The 22,310-nt window shown below is 43.9% G+C and overlaps 1 protein-coding gene and 3 non-coding genes across 7 annotated transcripts in view; 2 read left to right on the top strand and 2 right to left on the bottom strand.

Annotated features, from left to right (window-relative positions):
- LOC119437764 (scoloptoxin SSD14) overlaps nucleotides 1-22,310 on the top strand; it is a 121,827-nt gene that overhangs the window by 74,455 nt on the left and 25,062 nt on the right. For 2 of the 4 annotated variants that reach the window (XM_037704737.2, XM_037704736.2), the window contains exon 3: nucleotides 11,081-11,269. The exons of 1 other annotated variant lie outside the window; for it this stretch is intronic. In XM_037704737.2, coding sequence (XP_037560665.1) covers nucleotides 11,081-11,269 — 189 coding nt within the window. Of the gene's footprint in view, nucleotides 1-5,008; nucleotides 5,053-11,080; nucleotides 11,270-22,310 lie in introns of those variants that run through there. One more of the 4 variants, XM_049660855.1, reaches the window with a different exon arrangement.
- Nucleotides 1,493-1,564, bottom strand: Trnah-gug (transfer RNA histidin (anticodon GUG)). Its single transcript has one exon. It is a non-coding gene; the product is annotated as a tRNA-His (tRNA).
- Trnah-gug (transfer RNA histidin (anticodon GUG)) lies at nucleotides 1,842-1,913 on the bottom strand. Its single transcript has one exon. It is a non-coding gene; the product is annotated as a tRNA-His (tRNA).
- On the top strand, nucleotides 6,662-6,734 carry Trnak-cuu (transfer RNA lysine (anticodon CUU)). Its single transcript has one exon. It is a non-coding gene; the product is annotated as a tRNA-Lys (tRNA).

Raw genomic sequence — 22,310 nt, 5'->3', positions numbered from 1 at the left:
AATATCTCTACATAGGTAATATGCCTACTCACTATTGTTTGAAGTCTGAATCAGCTTGTCCATTTTATCTCGCCGCAAAAAAAAAAAAAAAAAAAAAATGCAGAAGTGTTTCTTTATGAGCTGTCCTATCTTTATCGCTGTCATGTGTTCTGAGTGAAGAGTCTTTCTGGGTTGGAAGTCAGCACTCCCTGCCGGTCCCTTGGTTTCATAGATATGTGTGCGCTGCCAAAAATATTGACATAAAGCTCGTAGAACATTGTAAAAAAAAATGAGTTACACTTGCGTTCAAGAATGCTAGTTTTGGTGGTCGCTTAAAGTCGCTTAGCCCGGAATCCACCGCACCGAATGCGATCAGGATTGTTATATTTAAATGGAAAATGTAAGATCTACCAACTGTACCAGGTAGTTTTTTTTATCTAGGCCATCAGTAGGTTAAAAATTATTATTGAAAATCAGAAAGAAATATAATTGAAGATTCGAGTGTACAACTTTGTAACTCAACAATTATATATATATATATATATATATATATATATATATATATATATATATATATAAACTGTCGTGATTCTGCAAACGGCAATATTCAGACATTTGAATCGGACAAAAGTGATATATCATACGCCGCTCTGAAAGAAGTCACTAATTCGTGAAAAGTAATTTTTAAGACTCCCGTAAGGTTTATAACACGATAACATAAGCTATAAAGAGACATATCATATTTCTCCATTTTAAGTGCTCTAAATAAAAGATATTCTTCACAGGGCTGTGATATCTGACTTTAATGTGGAGTTAAGGATTTGCATGTTGTTGATACTCTTCACGAAATTAGGAAATATCGAAGTTTTATGTCCGTCGAATACGAGGTATCGGTATGATGCCATTTTTCACAAAGCGCGTACTTTCAGCACAAATAAATAGCGCCATTGGTTCGCAAGAACTTGCACATCGCAATGCATGATGCCTGACAAAGAGAATACAGTGTAGTTCTCATTGTTTTCAAGTTCCTTACAAGAAACAATCGCGGTAACAACGACGCTCTTCTACAACTCGCTACACTTAAGACTTGTGAGGCGACTACGCGCTCATCACCGCCTTGCGTTTTTCTCATTTCAAACTGAACAAACGCGTTGTCCTTCTGGAAATCTTATGACTCTTACCGATGCTGTCAGCTTTCAACGCTGATGATATGTCCGTTGACTGTTGATTGTGCGCGCGCTTACGACTGGCATATAATTATACAGGCGTGTTGTTCCCCCTCTGCTTGTGTATAGCGTCGCCAATTTTTGTTAGCTCTAACTAAGTAATGAACGCTAAATAACCTACATTACATTCCCATCTTAACATCGGATAATAAGCAAAGCTACATTTTCCGCCATGGCTCACTGTGTCCACAGGAGATTCCAGCACACGAGCTAAGTACAGAAAAAGTGGTTCCAGGACACAATATTGAAGAAATGTTATTAAAAAATAAAAAAATAAAAAAAAAACTTGCCGTGACCAGGATTCGAACCTGGGTTATTGCGGCCACAACGCAAGGTACTAACCACTATACGATCACGGCTGCCCAGAAGGACGGGGTGGGATGCTTCCCTGATCACCCTCATGGAAGCTGCCAATGGGAGTTCAATGCAAAGGCCGCAATGTAGGCAGTGAACAAGGATGCGAAAGGAAAATAAAGCGTATGGAACGGTATAGAATCAGCAGCACATACCATGCGACTGTCTGTGAACTACAAACAAAAACCAGCATACCTGTCCCTGCCGTTTCGCGTTGGTATATATATATACAGAGTACTAGCTACTTCCTGCAAAAAATTAAGCGATACGAAAAAAAAATTATGCCGTGACCAGGATTCGAACCTGGGTTATTGCGGCCACAACGCAAGGTACTAACCACTATACGATCACGGCTGTCCGGCTGGACGTGTGCCAGCGTTCCAAAAACCGGGCAGATCTCGTAGCAACGAAACCGGCTCGCGAAAGTGGATCACCGTGAACGGAGCGCAAGATCGAAATAAGCAAAACAAAACAAGAACGACAGAAGAGCCCCAAAGCAAAGTAATGGCTGTGTTGGCATCATGCGCCTTATTGCTTGAATGTTCCAGCTCAGCTGGCGTCTGAGCTTTTTAGAGGAGGAAGCTTTTTATTGAATGATTGAGTGATTTATTTATTGGTGGATTGATTTATGGAGTTTACCGCCGTAAAGCAACTCTCGGGTTATGGGAGATACCGTTTTAGAGGGCTCCGAAATAACTTTTACCAACTGCGGTTCTTTAGCGTGCACTTAAATCTAAGTGGGAGGTAAGACACCAAGGCTACCAGTAGGTAAGCTCTCCCAACTAACAAAGGACCTAATAAAGAAACGACAAAACATGAAAGTGTCACGCTCGAGAGACCACATAGAATTCGATGAACTGTCAAAACTGATCAACACGAAGAAAGTAAGGGATATTCGAAATTATAACCTGGAAAAGATTGAGGAAGCAGTAAAATTTGGACGCAGCATGAAGAAAACTTGGCATGGGACAAGGCAAAATGTATGCACTGAAAAATAAGCAGGGTAATATGATCAGCAATTTCGATGACATAGTAAAAGCAGCAGAAAAATTCTATAGTGACCTGTACAGTATCCCAGAGCAGCCAAGCTACTTTCATTCGAAGTAATGATGAACATGATGCAGAAGCTCCTTCTATAACTAGTGATGAAGTTAGAAGGGCCTTGCAAGACATGACCAGGGGAAAAGCTGCTGGAGAAAATAGAATAACAGTCTGTTTAATCAATAATGGAAGAGATATCATGCTTGCGCAGCTTGCGGCCCTTCATACGCAATGCCTCACTACTTCAAGTGTACCAGAAAGCTGGAAGAACGCCAACATCATACTAATCCATAAGAAGGGAGACGTTAAAGAATTGAAGAATTGTAGACCAATAAGCTTGCTTTCAGTGTTGTGTAAAAGATATTCAGCAATATAATTTCTGGTAGAATCAGGGCAACACTTCACTTCAGTCAACCAAGAGAACAAGCTGGCTTCAGGATGGGATATTGTGCGATGGATCATATCCATGCCATCAATCAGGTAATCGAGAAATCTGCGGAGTACAATCAACCTCTTTATATGGCTTTCATATATTATGAAAAAGCATTTGATTCAGTAGAGATACCAGCAGTCATAGAGGCATTGCGTAATCAAGGAGTACAGGAGGCATACAGGAATATCTTGGCAAATATCTACAAGAATTCCACAGCTACCTTGGTTCTCCACAAGAAAAGTAGACTTAACTATCAAGAAAGGGGTCAGGCAAGGATATAGAATGTCTCCAATGCTATTCACTGCACGCTTAGAAGTATTCAAGCTCTTAGACTGGGAAGGCTTAGGAGTGAGGATCAACGGCGAATATCTCAACAACCTTCGGTTTGCAGATGGCATTGTTATATTCAGCAACAATGGGGACGAATTACGACAAATGATTGAGGACCTTAATCTTGAAAGTGTAAGAGTGGGGTTGAAGATTAATATGCAGAAGACAAAGATAATGTTCAATAGCCTGGCAAGGGAACAAGAATTCAGGATCGGCAGTCAGCCTTTAGAGTCTAAAGGAGCACGTTTATCAAGGTCAGTTACTCACAGGGGACCCTGATCATGAGAAAGAAATTTACAGAAGAGTAAAATTGGGTTGCAGTGCATACGGTAGGCTTTACAAAATCCTGACTGGGAGCTTACCACTCTCGTTGAAAAGGAAAGTGTACAATCATTGCATTTTATCGGTGCTAACATATGGGGCTGAAACTTGGAGGTTAAGAAAGAAGCTCGAGAACAAATTAAAGACCGCACAAAGAGCGATGGAATGAAACATGTTAGGCCTAACGTTAAGAGACAGGAAGAGAGCGGTGTGGGTCAGATAGCAAACGGGGATAGCCGATATTCTAGTTGACATTGAGGATAAATTGGAGCTGGGCAGGCCATGTAATGCGTAGGTTGGATAACCGGTGGACCATTAGGTTTACAGAGTTGATACCAAGAGAAGGGAAGCGCAGTCGAGGATGGCCGAAAACTAGGTGGGGTGATGAAGTTAGGAAATTTGCATACGCAAGTTGGAATCAGCTAACGGAAGACAGGGGTAATTGGAGATCGCAGGGAGAGGCTTTCGCCCTGCCGTGGACCTTCATATAGGCGGATGATGATGATGATGATGATGATGATGATGAAATATAAGTACACGACTGTTTTCGAATTTCACTCACGTCGAAACGCGGCCGCCGCGGGCGGCAATCGCACCTGCAACCTCCACTCAGCCATACCGCGAGCGAAGCTGTAAATAATAAAATACTGTGCACAGTTAAGGACTTGAATTTGGTAATCTGCAAGAAAGCTGCCAGTGCTTGTTAGAATACACGCTTCACTTTCGTGTTTCGACCATTTCAGTGGGATCAACCAATTTATTTTTTGAACCTCCGCCCCCCTCGTTCACTAGCTTCTGCACAGGCAATATTTAGCATTTTTTCCCCCGTTACATGGAACAGAAGGCTGTAACGGCGCTACGCAACACGCATTAGCTCGTTTATTTGTTCGCGTGTAGGGTAGTTCCAAAGCTCGCACATGAAACGGTGATTGCGTCATGACCCAGCTCATTGGCCACCATCTTCTTAACAAAGCAGTGGAAACAGGTTGACAAGGTTTCCCTATATATCATGCCTTTTCCCAGCTGCGATGTAGCGCAGCTGTTATATATACTGCATGCGGCAAAGTGACTTCCATGCGCGTAGCGGTTTCTTGCTTATGATATTTCTTTCATTTGGCGATACAGAACGTGGACGATCAGGAACGGCGCGGCACATGCGATGTACTGCGTCATAAATTATTATTTTTTGTTGTTGCCTCACTGATAAGCCGATGAAAGCTCGACTGTTCAACGTGACCGTCGGCCACTGTATCGTTCAGGGATGAGGCAACGTGCATCCCAATGGCGCAGAGTCAACGAAAGATTACACAAGACCTCGCATACGGGAAAGGACGTCCAGATGGGCCGTAGGGCCCCTTCGACTCTTGAGTATACGGCCATTTACTACCTATACAAATTCGGTGCCAATTTAAAATTTAAAATTTAAAACAGGTCATGAAGGAGAGCCGTAGTGGAGGGCTGAGGATTAATTTTTGACCGCCTGTTGAACCTTTAACGAGGGGCCCCAAAATAGCCGGTACATGAGCGTCTGTGCATTCCGCCATTTTCGGAATGTCGGTCGTGAATCGTACCCGTGCCCTTGTGGTGAGGAGCGGAACGCCATAACCGCTGAGATACCGCGATGGGTGATTGCGTCATCAATCGAGGGTCTGTTGCCAACTAGCACTGCATGTCGAAGAGGCCAATGCGTGCCGTTAACACGCGAAGTGGGCAGATACAACCAGACCCCACCCTCCTTCCGAGCCAGCACTCGTTCTCTGTTGATGCGCGTACCTCTGCAGAGTGGAGGGCAAGAGGAGCTTCACCTCACAGGGGCCACCGCGACCTTCCTCAAAGAAATGTTTTGTACTTATAGATTTATTTGCTGTGCCACAGAAACCGCGAACGTTAACAAATTATGTAAATAGGATGATGAGCGCAATCTGGGCATCAGGTGCAGGATGTCTCAAGCCGGTGATCACCAGGGGCGCGGATTTTCGCAGGAGTGATCATCACTTTATCACGCGGAGTAAGAAAGAGAGTACAGATAATGACTTGTGTGAAAAAGGGGATATCGATAGAGACGCAGAAAGGAGGAGGTAGAATAGGTGAGCGAGATAATCAGACGGAAGCTTGGCGGCGTTGTGAAGTGTTTTGTTTAGATTGCAGTCTCCTTCAACCACTCTCCCTATCACCAGCACGCTCAGCGACGCACTTTTGCCGCAAACGATTCCTTCCGAGAGTTGAGGCGTTGCCTCCTCGAGATGAGGAGGCAGGAAAGTGTGGATAAAGACATTTCACTGTAGTACCGAGGAGACGTATACTTATTCACCACCCACCACTCCCTCCTGCCCTATAGAAAGAAATCCAGATTGGCAGTAGCCTTTCCATGGGCTTTGCCATTGGCCTGGTCATTCGCCTCAAGGTCACCTTGAACAAAAATAGAACGAGAAAGCGGCGAGTGCTACTGGCACGTTCGAAAGCTGGTACGCATGACCAGTCAATTGATGGGATTAGTCGTCATTTTGCGTCGTCGAAGGTCAGCGCCCGGCTAGCTCAGAAGACGTGCCTTTTGATATGTTTTTCTTAATTGGACTACACAGCTTATGGAGACCGCGCAGTTAGACAGAAACGCTGAACCTGTTGTTTCGGCGAAATTTCACTACGCTCAAATGATTGGTCACTTGAAGGACATGTATGACTTGACAGAGTTTTCAACCGGACTGGTACCATCTCTTGTTACGTTGCTTGTCGTTGCCACCTTTTTAGGATCAAAGTTACTTGCCACTTGTTTAAGAACAAAACTACTTGTAGTTTTTGTTCGTGTAGGGTGTGCTTAACGAGATTTTAGACAATTTCTAGGCCATGAATATAAGATGTGTTGGCTGGTGCTTGCACGTTTTCCGCAGATAGTATTTCTCTCGCATATACATGATGCAATAAATACCATGTAAGAAAAAAAAAAAAAAAAAAAAAAAAAAAAAAAAAAAAAAAAAAAGCCCGGCTAGCTCAGTCGGTAGAGCATGAGACTCTTAATCTCAGGGTCGTGGGTTCGAGCCCCACGTTGGGCGTGATATTTTTTCTTTATTGCCACATCTATTTGATTATAATTATATATTCTTTTTTTTTTACTTTCCACGCTGCCTGCAACACATTTTTTCCCCGATAGAAATAATTTTTCTCTTTATTCACGTGAAGGCAAGGATGCTGCAAGCGATATTTGGTGTCATATAATGAGCACACAGTACAGTTAATGCAGTTTACTGAGGCTGACAATTTAGCAGTGCTGCGGTTTGCCAGCGTCACCCGTCATAACCTTTTAGGGGCGAAGCTCCTTAGGGTGTGGGTCGTTCCCTCCTCTGAAGTAGTAGTAGTAGTAGTAGTAGTAGTAGTAGTAGTAGTAGTAGTAGTAGTAGTAGTAGTAGTAGTAGTGGTAGTATGTAGCCACCTGTCGTTTTATGAAGTGTTCACTAGATGGCGTTCCGGTTCCACTTCCGGTTCCGGTTCCACTTTGCGCGCGTTTGGTGCGAACGCGGGCGAAACGCCGACGGCGTCGACAACAGTTCTGCGCGTTGCTGGTGCTGCTGCATGTCCAAGTTTATACAGCTGATAAAACTACCTTGAGTCGACCCCATGACTGCTTCGCATACTACTCAGGGTTCCCCTACGGGAAGATGGTGTAATTTTCTCTCTCGTTCCCGACGCGCGCTCTCTTTATCTCTCGTCTGTAGCTGTGGTTTACCCGAATGATACCCCGGTGCTTCGCCCACTCATCATCATTCACTTCGTGGATATGCTGTGATTTTTTTCTCTTCCTTTGTCTCGGCGCAGACTAGCAGGCTGGAGGATTTATTCCCATGCCAGCCTGCAGTTTCATATATATATATATATATATATATATATATATATATATATATATATATATTCTCTGTCCGTCTCAGATAAGGGAAGAAAATACGCCGATTAGTTTGGTTGTTTAATCCCTGGCGAAAATACCTGCATTTCGGTGTGGCGTACACTAAATTGTAAAAAAAAAAAAGAAGAAAGACACCGCATATGGGCCTGCTTCGCTGCAAATTATGTGCAAGCGCATAAGCGTTGTGGTGCTGTGTTAGTACATAGCGTGCTATTATCTAAACTTGTTTTGCTTGTATAAAATACAAACGTGCTGATTTCTTCCGTGAGGGCGCCCTCAAGCAGGTGGCTATGTTGTTCTTGCGTAGGTGACACATCTGACTTGAACAAAGTGCGGTTGCAGGCGCAAATACACTCACCATTTAAAGACAAATTTTCTTGAAAGTGGTTATCAGCTGGTGCGAACGAACGGCGACGTTGACCTGGCCGTTCTTGCGGCAAGTAGCAATGGCGTTAGGGTGATTTCTGCCTTCCTAAGCAGAACGTGGCGCAAGTGCTGTTTCTGTAGCCTCGTATAACGTGTGTTCTCTTTCTTCTTCTCCCTGGCCTTCATACAAATCAAATTCCACCTATGTACTCTGCAGGAGCAGCAGAACACCGCCTTCTCAATTTTGAAGCGAGCATCTCTGGCAAAAATGTAGACGTAGCAAAAAGAAAAGAAAAGCAATCACGCATGATACTATATTGAATTTACACATACCCTGCATTATCACATACAACATAGGAATGAAGGCAATGAAAAGTCCGTAGAGACACAACGGAATTTACTAACAGCCTTTTAAGGCAGCTTTGCAAAAACCGAGTAAACCTTGGGTATAAACTGGCGACGATCCCTGAAGAGTGTGTGGCGATATCTTAAACCTCGTACTTAATAACTCAATCAGCAAAAGAACCGATAAAGAGTGGGCAGCATTCCTAACAACTATTTTCTAGAACATCTGTTGTCTTTCCGTATACTTTTTGTTGCTTTGACTATGCATTCTTTTCAGATGGTGCAGTGTATTATGTTCGAGTTTGTGAGCGTGGTGTTGCAGAAGTCGGCGTCTAGCCCTTTAAAATTGCTAACCATCTTCGCGATAACTTCTTCAGACATCGTTGATTTCCGTAAAGACCCTCGTATCCACTAAATATTGCATTCGTTAGTCTGAGTATTTTTGGAAGTCGACCTTCTGTTGTCGCTGTTGGCGATGTATTCCTGCTACATGTTTGCATAAACCTGCGAAAGGCATTTTTGTTTGCGTTTTGTGTGTGAGCTTTAATAAGTAACATAGGAAGCGTAATTAAGAAGCAAATTTAGCAAGAAATGTCTAGATGTATTAACGTACAAATATTTCGGGAAGGAAATCGTCGTAATGCGTGTCCTCGTACAACGGTAATAGTTGTTTCGCAACCAAACTAATTATGTTGCTGCTGGCAAACAGCCACGACGCGCTGTTCTTGCTGGGGCGTTAAATTTGCCGCGAGCGATAGCCTATGCAAGCATGGAGAGATAAGCTTTGAAAAGAGAACACCATGCGGTAGGTCTCCAGCGAAAGCGGAAAACGCATCTCGCACTAGACTCTCCGATATGAAGGCAGCTGAAGAGAGTCTGGAGGGGAGTAGTGCCTTCGCCCCCTCTCCAATGACACACACACACACACACACACACACACACACACACACACAACCCACACACACACACACACACACACACACACACACACACACACACACACACACACACACACACACACACACACACACACACACACACACACACACACACACACACACACACACACACACACACACACACACACACACACACACACACACACACACACACACACCACACACACACACACACACACACACACACACACACACACACACAACACACACACACACACACACACACACACACACACACACACACACACACACACACACCACACACACACACACACACACACACACACACACACACACACACACCACACACACACACACACACCACACACACACGCGCACACACACACACACACCACACACACACACACACACACACCACACACACACACACACACATGCACGCACGCACACCCATATAATAAATACACGTACGCACACACACACACACGCACATAAACACGGACTCACACGCACAGACATGCACGCACGCACACCCATGTACACACAAACGTACGCACACATGCACGCACACACACACATACACACGTACGCAGACATGCACACACACTCACACACATGCACACACATGCAAACGCATGCACGCACGCGCACGCACACCCATATCCAGTTAATTTTGTGCTTGTTAATTATGTTAATTTTGAAACTAACTGGAACGCCAAAGCATTTCTCCGCAAAGTTTGGGAATTAATATCTCGAAACTGGTGCCATCCCGAGAATTCGTTCCAAGTGAATCCGCCTTGCGAACTCCACGGCTACAATTTGTAAATTGCGATATGGGCCATCAGGTAATTAGTTAAAACTTAGTTAGTGATTTATTGTTAATTATTCGATTACGCTTTTCAATTTCTTGTGCAAGTAATGTCCGCCTCTTCGAGTAGACCAATTCATGAACTAGAATTGTGCTATCTGCAACAGGCAACCTTTAATAATTTTTGAAAGTGTTCGCTGAAACCCTGCATATTTATGATATACATAGAACATAGTTAAAAACTATAACATACAGGGTGATCATTTTTAAGTTTTATGAAATTTAACAAAATCACCTGTGGCAGATAGCATAATTGTTGTGCTTGAGGTCGATTATTCGCAGAGGCGGACATTACTAGCACGAGAAATCGAAACACATATTGAACTATTAAACAAACATTCAGTAATTAAACTTTTCACTTAATTACTTTACGGAACATGTTGTAGGAAGCATGTTACGGAACAGAATTGTAGCTGGTGAGTTCGCAAGACGTATCCACTTGGAACGAATTTCCGAGATACCAGTTTCGAGATGTTATTTCCCAAAGTGTGGAGCGAAATACATGGGCGTTGCAGTTATTTTGTGCTTCAATGCATAAAAGCGCGTTTTGTAAAAAAAAAAAAATAGGTGGAACAACAGTGCATTCTTACGGCAAGTTGGATGGATCATATCCCTAAATGGCGTCGTTCTGGAAATTCATTCCAAGTGGATACGCCTTGCAATCTCACCGGCTACAATTTGCGAATTGCAATATGGGCCGTATAGTCTTTAATTAAAAGAAATATTTAGCGGATTTTCGGTAATAAGTTGAATATATGTGCTTTGATTTCTCGAGCGAGTAACGTACACCTCTCTGGATAATCGAGCTCAAGGAGTAGAATTACGTTACCTGCAACAGGCTATTAATAAAAAAATGAAAAAAAAATGCTCATCCTGCATAGAAGCAAAGAAAGAACGACAAAGAAGTATACATGCTCGCTGTCGCAGTTAACGTGAGCGACATTTTGAAACGGCGGCCTGTCCTCTTTCCGCCCCTTGTCTTTTTTGCTCGTTTCCAAGTAGCACCAGCTGCGAAAGTGGCACCGGCTGCAGCCGAGGCTCGAAGCCGCTGCGTAGGCCACGTGACGCGGCAGGGACGCGGCAGACGCGAGGCCAATTAGCGTCGCTGAACGGTTGGACTGCGCTCGGAAAAGAACAGCGAAGCCTTTTGGCGCCGGCGGCAGTGGTCGCGTTAGCGGCGGCCCCGTTGTAGTAAGTATGGAGCCCGGTCTTTCCATCGCCCGCTTCTTTTCGCTCGTGCTAACGGCTCTGCTCGTGCTTTTAACACCTTTGGCCGCTGCGGTGTTTATAAAAACGTAACAGCTTTGCCTTGCGCTGTGGCAGCTTTGCCCTTAGCCCATATGCTCGCGGAGACAGGCAGAAGAAGCATGCGTATCTGCCGAGCGCCGTTCGGAATCGGGCTGTGCGATGGCTTCTCACGCAAACGCGCGCTCCCGCAGTCTGGGGCGATCAAATATTCTTTCATGGCACTTTTTCTGATTACTGCTTCGCTGTGTAGTAAAGAAATAAGCCGCGAGGAATTGCGGAACTCAACGCTTGAGCGTTGCTCTTTATAGAGCATTGGGAAAATGCTCCATAGTCATATGCTATAGATCAGATACACTGTAAAATAATTGACACCCTTATTCATTTTTAAGGGTGTGAATTATTTTACATTGTAGTTGGCGGAGGCAGTTAAAGGGCAGGATGTTAGCGGTGTGGACTGTTATATACAGATGGCGTTGATTCTTTGCAGAGGAAGCTAGTTCTTGTGGAGTCGAGGCGCTTGGCTTGCTTTTTGTTGGTACTTTATTTTGCTTTCTTATGTGTTGAATAACAATCTCGTTTCTGTTGTGGCCTCAAATCACTGCTCATACTATCGGAATGATGATGATGATGGTGGTGTTGGTGATGAGGATGGTTCTCCGGAACATGGCGTGTAGCCACAGTGAGCGATGGACCAATAATCGGATGATTTGCGCACACAGATAATAAGAACGAGTATAGAACTGAAAAAGGTAAAACTGAGAACGAACGACTATCGTGTAATTGAGGTGTTAGACCAGATGGATGGAGGATTGCATGTAAAAGAACTACAAATAAGGTTCACGACCGAGTAGGACTGAAATGAATTTAGCGTTGTGATAGGAATAGTGAGGAAAACGGTGATTAGCATGATAAACATTTTTAGCTTGAAAGAAGTCAAACGCTGCATCATCAAACACATCCCTAAACACATCCCTGTGGCTAAAACACACTGCCGGGGCCTCAAGAGAGGTAAGACCGAGGCACTCTAACTTAAGCAGAGTTTACGAGTCGCAGGTTCAAGGAGCCTTCTTTTATGAATAACAGACTGGCGACAGAATACGAATTAATAATCAATAGTTCTATTTAGTTGCAAAAGGATTCACAGCGCGGAAGGAGAATTGAACCATATCTGTGTGAATAGGCGGATAATAGGAGCTAAAAAAAGAGAGACATATGTTTGCGATTTAACTAACATATGGTAGTTAAAATATTAATTACTAACTTAAGGACCCATGTTGTAATTGCGAAATTGAAGCTGAAGACTACTGAAGTCATGTCTGGTTAGCAGGAATCCTAAGACTAGCACCACTTGCGACGAGATATTCGTCCAGCAAGATCTGCTAAAAAATGCCCCCGATCTTTCCGAACTGTTGGAGGCACGCTTTTGGGAAACGGGTTCACTGGAATGCCTACGTATTTCTTAGGCAGTGCTGCACACCTCCGAAGCCAGTTTTTCCCTAACTCGGATCAACAAATTCCTTAACTTTCACTAGATTTTGGCGAGATACTGTTGTTGAGTTTGTCAACATGGCCTCTGTAAGATAATTTTTTGCTATGCGAATACAACGAGATATTTTTGAAGATTAAATTTTTAAGCACGTTTAAAAATATAAATACTGGCGTTCCATGTAAGCTGAGATGATGTCACAGTGCAAGCGGTTGTGTTAACAACACAGCCTCAATTGGCTTGAATGCCCATATTCACAGAAGAATACGCCAGCACACTTGTACTTTGCTCTACATAATAATAGCAAGTTTGGACAACAACAAAGTGCCAAGATTGACACGAAAGCGTATTCGAATCCCAAGGAAGATGGATGCCGGACCAGCCTTGCAGAATGTAATAAATACGTAATTTTGTTTCAAGTTTTCACTTGAATACACTAGTTTACGACCCCACCCACCACAACTACAGGCCCTAACATCTACTAGCTTCTTGTCCATTACCCCGCTGTGAGTAGCGCAATTATTTGACAAAACACAGGCTAGCAAAAATACGCTGGTAGTCTTCACTGTGGGAAAATGCTGTTACCGCAGTAAATGAGATTAGAGTCCAAGCAAATATGCTGTCTTTTCCTTTTCCTACATGAACAAACTCACCCAAACATGGTGACCACTGGGACTCTACAATAGAACTCAGACCAAGGTTGCTTTCCTTATGGGTGGTTCCGGGCAGATTTGCCTGCATAGTCGGCTGCGAAGCGCCGCGACCAGCTTGTCGTGCTCAACAGGGGCGCTATAACGTAAAATGATTCCCAAACTGTTTTGATTCCAATTTCTGCAATCAGCCTCCACGATTGGTCAAAACAATTTCGGGCCGCTCCCAACTTCGCCTGTCGGTCACGCGACGTCACGAAAACCGCAATAGCTCCCCATCTGATATAACGTGTACACACTGAATATGCATGATTAAAGCGCACAAAAGAAAAATAATCATTCCTGATTCGATGTCTTTTCACCAGTAGCTCTCTGCTATTGTTCCAATCTTTTCTGGCTACGCCCACTTCGCCTGTCTGTCACGCGATGTCACAAAACCGCGAAAACTCACCACGTCAAAGTGACGTGTACGCGAAAAAAAATGCATTAATATGCCGAACAAAACTGAAAATTTTTCTGAATAGCCACACACTGCCCCGTTCCGAAAGGAATAAAAAATGGCTGCCCGCCGATCGCTCAGGCCCTGGCTACTCGCACCTGCCGGTGAGCATGTATTTATTTGCGCATGATAAACCTTTCTGCGTGGCAGTAAAGCGTTATCGAACTCTTTCGGCATGCATACGACATCGCTTTGTCAACTCTTCCTTGTTGAGGATCCGTTTTAGCGGCATTCTTATCCTTCCGTTTCACGCCGCCGTGATTTTCGACCAGCGACCGCTAGCTAAGTAAGGCAAAGTGGACCAATCGGAGAAGCCGGCACCGCCCTCTTCATGCGGTTATCTATTTTCACTGTGCTGGCTCGGGCTCCATCGAAACCCTCTCCACTAGAGCGTGCTCCTCGCCTCTTGTCAGCCAATTAGATAAGAAAAACCGCTGAGTGTAGGCAATGTTATTGGTTTTGAAAGCGAACAAAGGTGACATCCTATAAACGAGGAGAGTGTTTGATAGGGTTGTTCAGACAACGCTCCGGGTCACCGCCCGATGCTTGCGTCGGTGGTTACGTCAGGAATTTGACGTCAGGAGTTTGGAATCAAAACGGTTTGGAATCATTTTGCGTTATAGCGTCCCAGCATAGGTATATGAGCCCGCTTATGTCGAGATTTGCCTGTGCTGCTTTCTCTCAAATAGTACACAAATCAACAGCACAGCTAAAGGAACAAAACGTCGTTATCACAGTAGCCAAGCTCCGTTACCGAGCCCAGAGGGTGATCGTGCTTCACTAATTTCTCAATTACCTGATTGATGACAGGAATATTATCAAATGCACAATATCCCTTTCTGAAGCCGTGTTGCCCTGATGCTATTGGAACTTGGTGAAAATCTTATACAATACTTAAAGCAAGCTAATGGGCCTATAATTTTTCAATTTCTAACGTCTGCCTTCTTATAGATTAATATAATGTTGGCATTCTTTAAGCTGTCGGGTAAAGTCGAAGTCGCGAGGCATTGTGCATTGCTCTTGCTCTAGCAAGGCCTCAAGCTTTTGAAGCGTAATATCTTCTCCATCTTTCATTAAATCGACTGTTATTCCATCTTCCCCTGCCGCTTTTCCCCAGGACATGTATTGCAAGGCCATTCTAACTTCATTGCTAGTTATAGAAAGAGTATCCGTATCTTGTTCATTACTACTTCCAACGAAGGTTTTACTTGCTTTTACTTGCTTTTACTATATAATCAGAACTGTTGGTGACATCACCCTGTATATCTTTCAGTGCACACATCTTGCCTTGTCCAATGCCAAGTTTTCTGCTCACTGATTTCATGCTGCGTCCATATTTTACTGCTTCCACAATTTTTTCACGTTATGATTTCGAATATTCCTTACTTTTTTCTTCTTGATGAGTTTTTACAGTTGAACGAATTCTGTCTGGTCTCTATAGTTTGACGCTTTCATGTTTTGCTGTTTCTTTATTAGGTCCGTTGTTACATTGGGAGAGCTTACCTACTGGTTGCCTTGGTGCCTTACCTCCCACATCAATTGCTGCTTCTGCGATCAGCCTAGTTACGGTTTCATTCATTACTTCTATGTTGTCTTCATCTTCCTGTTCTAAAGCTGCATATTTGCTTGCATATTTGTTATTTGCAACCTAGACCCTTACTGCGTCTAGGTTGGCCTGTTTCTTCTTGACTAACTTTATTAAATGCGAAGCATGTCTTGGCGAACATTTTCTACTTTGACAGTATCTATCTATCTATCTATCTATCTATCTATCTATCTATCTATCTAATCTATCTATCTATCTATCTATCTATCTATCTATCTATCTATCTATCTATCTATCTATCTATCTATCTATCTATCTATCTATCTATCTATCTATCTATCTATCTATCTATCTATCTATCTATCTATCTATCTATCTATCTATCTATCTATCCGCCTACAACTTTGTGCTCCCATGGTGGCTTCGTTAACTTGGCATCTACCAACATTTGCATACTATGCCAAGAGCATATGACGAACATAAATGATATGTCATGTCATGACATGCGTATCATGTAGGTCATGAAACAGTCGCCTACGTGTTGCTGCTCTCATGCTCGTTTCGTTAACTTGGTAGGTGCCAAAATTGGTAAAGTATGACAGGAGTGTATGGCGAACATAAGTGATAGGTCATGACATAAATGTCATGACTTGCAGCGTCATGCAGGTCACGACAATGACCCAGAGAAAAAGATTAACGCTCAAAAAGCTCTGGAACGGGTCCAGACGTGGGTACTAAGTGAAGGAAACACTACAGGATGCTGGTAGAAGTCATAGTCATGAGCATGACTCAGCGAAAATGACAATGACTCAGCGAAAAAAGATTAACACTCAAAAGCCACTGGAATTGGTTCGGACGTGGACACGAAGTGAAGGACACACTAAAGGAGGATGGTAGAACTCATAGTCTTGATCATGACTCAGCAAAAATGAAATTGACTCAGCGAAAAATATTAACACTCAAAAACCACTGGAATGGCTTCGGATGGGGTACTCGGTGAAGGAAAAGGCTAAGGTTGTTGGTAGAAGTCATAGTCATGACCATGACTGAGCAAAAATGACAATGGCTCAGCGAAAAAAACACTGAAATGGGTTCGGACGTGGGTACTAAGTGAAGAAAACACAAAAGGATGGTGGTAGAAGTCATAGTCACGAGTACGACTACGGCTTTCGCCCTAAGGTCCCTTAGGTGTGGCTAAAGGGACTCCTGAGGACTCATGACATGAATGTCATGACATGCGTGTCATGTGTGCCATGAAAGACTCGCCTACGTCTTGGAGCTCTCATGGTCGTTTCGTTCACTTGGTAGGCTCCCCGCACACTGCTTCGCATAACATTGATTCCCACAGGGCGTGGGATCTGCCGGTTTTTTTCTTTCTCTCTGCAATTGGAGAGCAAGCCTAGTCCTCACTAACCTAGGGTCGCTGCCCTTTAGCCTACCTACACTTCTACATCCTGCACTATGCTGAGATCAGCAGTGAGTATGAAAAAAAAAGTGTTTGCACTTATCTCATCGCTAATTCAACGTCATCATGAAAAGGCTATATTTCTTCATCATAATGACTGCAAGTTGGAGCGTACGCTTGCACTAACTTTTTTCTATATTTCGTATTTACCTTTATTGTGACAACTGCTGCCCTCTCAGTGATGCTGTAGAATTAATCAATGCTGCCCGCTATGGTAGAAATCCTACCACTTATTCTCTCTTATCTGGAAGACCTCTGTAGTAGAGGACGTGGCCGTTAGTCAAAACTGTATAAGCCGCACCAGTTTTTCGGCAATGCCTGAAAATTCCTCAAAGAGCTCTCCTAAGCTAGCCTCACTCGATAGGGTTCGCGTGTTAGGCGTTGCCAGGTTCAGTTTCCAGTGAATCCCGAGATTCTGAGCACCCTCTGCTGTGTCGCAGGCTTGACCACCGCTGGTCAGATGCTTCGTAGCCGCTTGGGACTGAGAGCTATGGGTTAATTGTAAGAGTCATGAGGGAGGTAGTGGCCGAATACTGCACCAGGGAGGTCAATTCCTGTTCTGGGAGAACGTGTCACAGAGAATTACACTGTCCAAACTCGGTATTTAACTCGCTCTGCAGTAGGCGTGTGGATGTGCTCGGTTAGATTCCCTATCGTCACTAGCTTAGGGCGTTATACCGGCTGGAGTCAACAACCGCTTTAACCTTGTCGAGGTTTCCATTCGTCCAGGTTGAGTACTGTTTGGTAAAAGTGAGAGGCGGACATGAGTATACCGCCGAAAATACACGCATCTCGCGTGTATGATATACCCGCATATTGAATAAAATTTACGTGCACAAAACTCCTCAAAATGGATGTGAGGTTAACTAAAAAAAATTACACCCCTTCTCTAGTGGAAGGAAATATCCGCACAGCAATTTTTTTTGTATTCTTAAGGATACCAAAATGATGGTAAAGGGTGTATTTTGTGTTTATACCATTAATTATGCATATTTAGCACACATATAGCTCACAACATCCCATAACAAAGGTGTGGAAGGAGCGTCATCACAATATAAAAAATCAGCACCCATAATGGTAGTAAATGGGTACTGAGTACCCGTTGAACCCCTTATATAATGGGTGCTCTTATAACCATAGGCGTACAGCGGGAGGTTCCAAGCGTAACAAACGTTTTCCCTGCGATGCAAGATGCGCTATGATGGAAGATTTCTTGTAATATGAAGCAGCTTACTCATAGAAAAACTTTTCTTTTAAAAATAACTTGATTGCATCGGAAATGACAATCATATTACCCAATACTTTTGTACCACTACATATATAAACTTTAAGGGTTTCCTTTGTTTTTGTAAGCCACACCAAATTTCTACGCTGGTTTACTGCTAAAACATAAGAACGGAATTATGAATCTGAATGATATGCCTTTGGTTGGTATCAACGAGTCATCGCACTGAAAATGATTATGCTCTAGGTGTCGATGGATATCCCAGGATGCCACTAGATATCTGATGCGCTTGGGCTTGTATGCCCTGTAGTGCGCGTAGATTAGCTTTGCATGTACTGAACATGACAAAAAGACTGTAGCGCGAAAATCCAAGAAAACGTGCTGTGTATGCTGTAACATGGAGCACACAAATCATGCCCATGACTTTCGAGTTGCGAAATTAAACATATTCTAGACCCAAATGAGTTTATTCTTCAGGCAAGAAACGTGGAGACTCCAGGCAAAATCGGGATCAGCAATAACGCTTAATATACCCTGGGTCTTCCTACACGCAACTGTCTGATCCTCGATGCAAACAGGGTATAACGACATCGGTTTGCGTGCAAATACCACTAATACGACCGTACATAGGCAAACCTTGTCAACGAAGGTACGCCGATGTTAAAGTAGCCGTTTTCTTGATTCTAGCGCTCTTGCCGCGGTGTAACGCTGAAAGCCCGCGTACATATATCGCGTGGTAATAGCAAGCTATTAGCCACCTGTGGTGGTGTTATGGCGAGCTTGACCAGAACCAGATAGAAAAGTGTAGGGCTCAGCACTCCGCCTTGTAAGGCACTACGACTGGGAGAATGCCTAGCTGTGCGACCATCTGCGCTACAAACAAATATAAACCTGCTCGAGACGTAGCTTCTAACCCATCAAAACACGTTGCCTCCAATTTCAGCACTCTCAAGAGCTTCGAGAGTGGCTTCGTGGGCTGATGGGTTACTTTGTTATATACACTTTTCACGTCCAAGACCAGTGCCACCAAGAGGATATTCACAAATATTGTAATTGCAATCGACTTGCTTTCTGCGCCGTAGCGGCGCATGTGGCACTAATACGATGACCGTCGCGTCCAATTACAAGAGTACAGCCGGCCTGAGGCAGTAGTGCTGGATTTCGTAACGAAGACAAAATAACAGCCGACGCCATGTGGTCTGCTCGCATCTCCAGCAGTCGCACGTTAGCCTTGTAGTCTGTGCCGCTTAATATAGAATGAATTAATAAGCGCTTGAAGCAGCATCCGTCTTACGAAGAAAACAAGCGTCCTGATTTAATCTCCGAAGTCGTGGCACTCTGCCATACCTCTCAAAACGAGTGTCGCCGATTCGTGACGCAACAAAGTGTATGAGTTCGAGCTGGGAGGACAAAGGTCGGGGATCATGTAGGTGTCCATGCGCGACCGCAGATACTTCCGCCTTTATGCCGCGCAATGGCAGCACTTAGAGGAAAACAATCGTAGAGGCGAACAGTCGTGTGAGATCACGCACGGTCTCAGCATCGACAATCGATATCTTGTTTACAATTTAATTCGCACGCGAGAAGCTGGTGGGGAAGTGCGTACATATAATTGTATGCTTGGACACATATACCAGCCTATATTTCTTGCCTGACTTTGGCGCTTGCTTTCCCCTTGCTACGACGCTAATCAGGCGACTCGTTATGCATGGTGGCTCAACGTGTGGACTTCGATGTGGGTGCCTCCATTTGGTTAAAAGGAAATGTGCGCGCTTCTTTCTCGCTGCTCATGTCAGAAAATAGCCACGTGCGTCGTGCGACTAGGATCTGCTGGCCTTCATTAATTGAACATCATTGTAGAGTTCAGAGGAAACCTTCCTTCATGATGCGTGATAACGAATGGCCAGGTTTTTCTGGCAGTCCATGTTGTTTGTTTTTCCAAATTCAATTTTGCGATTTCTTTTAAGTTAGGATATTTAGTTACGGCCGTGGTGCTTTTTGAAGAGTTTACAAAAGTAGTCTATTATTAAGATCTCAAGCTGGTGCGCGCGTAGCTTTCTTTTCAAGGAAAAAAAAAAAGCCTGCCAGAATTCCACAAGCTGCACGGAACTCAAAAGTCAAACGTGCACAATATTTATATGTTTCCGTTTTATTACATTGCCAGTAACTTTCCAATTGCCAAAAATCGTCTCTTACAACAGAGACAACTGACTTAACCACATCGCAATGCGCTAATTTTGACCAAGTTACACGATTAAAGAAAGATATAGCTGTCAGGTATAAATTTACGCTTTCTTTACAAAGTCTAAGAGCTGTAAAGATGGCATTTGATTCAAGTACACTAATGTTTGGCATTTTAACTATACAGCGACATGATAAAATTCTTGCAAGAACATATAGCACAATTCATCTTTACCCTAAAACATGACCTCTTTTCACGCTTCGTGCAATACAATTACAACGTTGTTGCCATCAACACCACCAGGAGCTTCGAAATGGAGTACAAAATACTCCATTACGAATTCCAAGGGGCTCAAAGGGAGTCTTTTTGGCCATAAATACCAAACTAAAGGATCGAAGGGGTCCGCAGCACAGCCGCAGGAAATGATCCCGTAATTTTGTTTCAGTTTTCTAGCTTGAGAAAGAGAAATAATCATGATTTATTTATCTGTAACACGAAACTATCACTAATGGCTTTGGCAGGCCCACAGTTTCGTGTGCTGAATATTTGAAGACTAATACATTAAGGCCAAACTAGACATACGCTTGCTGGCGCGCGCAAGGACGCGCCCGCACGCCTTGCGTTTGCCGCGCCTCGCGAAGAATGGTGGTTTGAACCAGTAATTTTGTGCTTCAATGCATAAAACGACGTTTTGTTAAGAAAAGAACTGGAACGCCAATGCATTTATCCGCAAATTTCGGGAATTCATATCTCGAAACTGGTGTCATCCTGAGAATTCGTTCCAAGCGGATCCGTCTTGTGAACTCCACGGCTAGAATATTGAAATTGCAATAAGGACGAGAAGGTAATTCGTTAACAACTTAATTAGTGAATTTTTGTTAATTAGTCGATTATGCATTTGAATTTTTTGTGCAATCAATGTCCGCCTCCATGAGTAGACTAGCTCATGAACTAGGATTGTGCTATCTGCCCCAGGCAACCTTTGAAAATTTTTGAACGTGTTCGCAGACTCTGCAATAGAGGACCCTACACCCCTAGACCCTTGCTTTGCAACAATTTTGAAATACTTCAGAGAAAATAGAAAGATCTATCCACCCCCGCACGGCAAACTCAGCGCTGCGGAGGTAACCCTGTTGCGAAGATTGCAGACGAACACCTACATAAATTTGCACACACTCCACCTGATCTACCCCACGGCATACAGAGACGTATGCCCGTGGTGTGGAGCAACACCAACACTCTTTCACATCACGTGGGAGTGTGCAGAACACGGAGAAGAACACGAAACAAATGACACGTGGAACGAATGGGAGGCGCTGCTGTCTAGCCCGGCCCTGGAATTAAGATCAGCTACGACTGTTTCAACGAGCTGAGCGGATGGCCCGTGCTAGTGGGGCCTTGGAATAGGGGCACCACCCTGCTGGACAAACTTCGTCTTTAACCCCTACCCCCTCTGTGGACTGGGGTAGGAGCCTGTCCGGTTTCCGAATATAATAAAGTTTTACTACTACTACTACTACTACTGTTCGCTGAAACACTTTGTATATAGGTTTCTCTTTCTCTACGTGACTGCCACCGAAAGCCTCACACTTCTGCCATCTGTTTAAGCAGCTGCAGATGCCTCTCTGGTAGAAAGTCCTAAGGTTGATCTTGGAGCCATGAATTGACGGCGGCGATGAGCGTGTCATCATGAGTAAGCTGCCCGCCTTTTAAAAATAGCCTCATACATGGATAGAGGCGGCAATCTGAGGGCGCTAGGTCAGCGAGCTATGGGAGATGACGAAGAATTTTATATCCAAAGGAGCTTGCCTTCCATTTGCTCCACAAGCGATTTGTGAGCAGGATCATCGTCATGCAAGAGCAGGACGTCCTTCGACAGCAGCGCCACTCCTGCAGATTTTCATGGCTTCCCTAATTTCGTCAGCAAGTTA

This window comes from Dermacentor silvarum, chromosome 1 (assembly GCF_013339745.2).
Source record: "Dermacentor silvarum isolate Dsil-2018 chromosome 1, BIME_Dsil_1.4, whole genome shotgun sequence".
NCBI lineage: Eukaryota > Metazoa > Arthropoda > Arachnida > Ixodida > Ixodidae > Dermacentor > Dermacentor silvarum.
Note: the sequence above shows the minus strand (reverse complement) of the source record. Positions and strands in the feature narration are given on the sequence as shown.